Source organism: Mus pahari, chromosome 14 (assembly GCF_900095145.1).
Source record: "Mus pahari chromosome 14, PAHARI_EIJ_v1.1, whole genome shotgun sequence".
Taxonomy (NCBI): domain Eukaryota; kingdom Metazoa; phylum Chordata; class Mammalia; order Rodentia; family Muridae; genus Mus; species Mus pahari.
Window position 1 is genome coordinate 43,200,798 of NC_034603.1, and position 2,418 is coordinate 43,203,215.

The window sequence follows — 2,418 nt, forward strand, 5'->3', positions numbered from 1 at the left end:
CAGGTGGAAATGTTTGCTTGGGGTACCTATTGCTTTTTGAATGTGTGTGTGTGTGTGTGTGTGTGTGTGTGTGTGTGTGTGTGTGCGCGCGCGTGTGCATGTGCGTGTGTGTGAGTGAGTACACATTGGGAGCTGGGAATCACATCCAGAGCCTTTTCAAGCTCCACCACACTAACGTCAATTCTATGAACTTCATTGTCTGAATCCACCTACTCTCTACACACAGGAAGCAGTCCTCTGACTTTCTGGCTGTCAGCCAGCTAAGGAGGTGTGGCTTAGAATAAGGAAGAAGGGAAATAGCCAGGCGGTGGTGGTGCACACCTTTAATCCCAGCACTTGGGAGGCAGAGGCAGGCGGATTTCTGAGTTCGAGACCAGCCTGATCTACAAAGTGAGTTCCAGGACAGCCAGGGCTACACAGAGAAACCCTGTCTCGGAAAAAAAAGAAAAAGGAAAGAAAAAAGGGAAATGCTCAAAACCTGTCACTCTTTGGGGGACGTGCGGTTGGAAAGGATATTGCTCTTAAGGCCAAAGGGGTCTAGAATCTGAAGAGTCTTATTGTTAGCCTGTTTTTCTGAGACCTAGGGAGGGGAGGGGTATGTGTCTTCCGTTTGCTTCTTCTACCTAATAAAGATCCTTAGTGGTGGTGTTTTGGGGGTTAGGACTCAAGAAGAGATTCTCCAATAGGCTGCTATGTAAGGAAGTTAAAGGTGGGCAGAGGTTGGCTCTGCCTGACTGGCGTGCTCTGAGGTAAAGGTGAGATGGTGCAAGATTTGGGCCCTCAGGGTTTGGCTCTGTTGGCCTTGTATCTTTTGGTCTGTGGGTAAGGATGACCAGTAGGTGAGAGATGAAAGAACCAGAACAGAAGGTGAAAGTTAGTGGGGCGGAGCCCCAGACTTGTCAGGTGGGGGTAGACTAGATGGCTTTCTGGAACTCTAAGGGGTTCGGAGACTAGTGGTGTTGGAGAAGACCTCTAATGTTGTCTTGTAAGGCCTCTGAACTCAGTAGCCGAACTTGATGCCAGGAAGCCCCCAAACTGCTCTCCCCAGGCAGGAGCGGGACGCCATCCGTTCCATGGCTTCACTGGCGGTGGCCCCATGACTGCACCAATCACTGAGCAGCCGAGAGATAGGGGCGTGGACAAGCCAGGGAAAGTTACAACAAGCTGGAAAGATAATGCAGGCCAGGAAGCCCCAGGCACGCAGGGTGAAGCCAGATCCCGACCCCGCCAGGTGGCCCCTTCGAGGTCCCAGGCATCGGGCGCCAGGATCAAAGAAACTGACTGAAACCTAGCTGACCTGCCCAGACCATGGCATCCTGGGGACTCCTTGTGGCCGGTGCTTCCTTCGCGGCGTTTCGGGGACTGCACTGGGGGCTGCAGCTGCTGCCCACCCCGGAATCTGTTCGGGACCGCTGGATGTGGCGGAACATTTTCGTTTCGCTGATACACAGCCTACTCTCTGGAGTAGGGGCGCTAGTCGGGTGAGGAACTTGGGGACTGACAAAGCACTGAGGGGCGGGGGTGGAAAAGAGAGCCTGGGAGACTAAGGTTGGAACCTTTTGGAATGGAACTGGTTTGGGTTGTGGATGGGTGGGAGTACCCAGTGGGAGAATGGATCTAGGTCTTGGAGAACTTGACCTTAGCTCTTCGTCTTCTCCAGGCTGTGGCTGTTTCCTCAGATGGTCACCGACCCAATTAATGATCACCCATCGTGGGCACGGGTCCTAGTAGCAGTGTCAGTGGGTGAGTGTACAGAAAAGGCTGAATCAGGAACCGGCAATTCTAGGTTCCTCCCCCATCTTTGGAATGGAGCTGATGTTGCTGGAGGTTTGCTGTGAGGAATTAAGGACCTGAGAAAAGTGGGACCTGAGACATCTCTCTAGGCTGTGCATCAGCTCTGAGCGAGGAGCCTCATAGCCCTCTCTGGTGCCTTCAGGTTATTTCGCGGCAGATGGAGTTGACATGCTGTGGAACCAGACATTGGCCCAGGCCTGGGACCTTCTCTGTCACCATTTGGCGGTAAGACTGAAGGGAGAGGCCAGGTAGTGTTCTGCCCTCTGACTTTCCCACAAAGCCCCCTGAAAACCTATCCTCCCAGACTTGGATTGAGTTGGAGGGCGGTTTTGACTGCTGGCCACTCCTGGGCACTGGCCAAGGAGTTTGGTTCCCCCACAAACCTCTAACTGATCATGAAATCATTGAACCCAGAGTTTTGCTGAGAAGGGGGAGTTGTGGTTTTGGGTGAGGGAATGAGGTTTTTAAAAAAAAAAAAAAAAAAAAAAAAGCCAAAAAAGAAGGACAGGATGAGCTATGCAAATAATATGATTTTGGGTTAGTTAGCCTCTGGTCCAGGGCTGCTCATGCCCCCTAGATAAGGGTCAGCAGAAAGGTCAAGATTGGAGGCAGTCCTAAAAAATG

At 52.1% G+C, this 2,418-nt stretch overlaps 1 protein-coding gene across 1 annotated transcript in view; it reads left to right on the forward strand.

The window, feature by feature from the left end:
* The first annotated feature begins 1,195 nt into the window (after positions 1-1,195).
* The window catches only part of Tlcd2 (TLC domain containing 2), a 3,112-nt gene continuing 1,889 nt past the window's right edge, over positions 1,196-2,418 (forward strand). Inside the window, exons 1-3 of the mRNA XM_021213978.2 lie at positions 1,196-1,481; positions 1,661-1,743; positions 1,937-2,019. Coding sequence (XP_021069637.1) covers positions 1,309-1,481; positions 1,661-1,743; positions 1,937-2,019 — 339 coding nt within the window. The 5' untranslated portion in view covers positions 1,196-1,308. The remainder of the gene's footprint in view (positions 1,482-1,660; positions 1,744-1,936; positions 2,020-2,418) is intronic.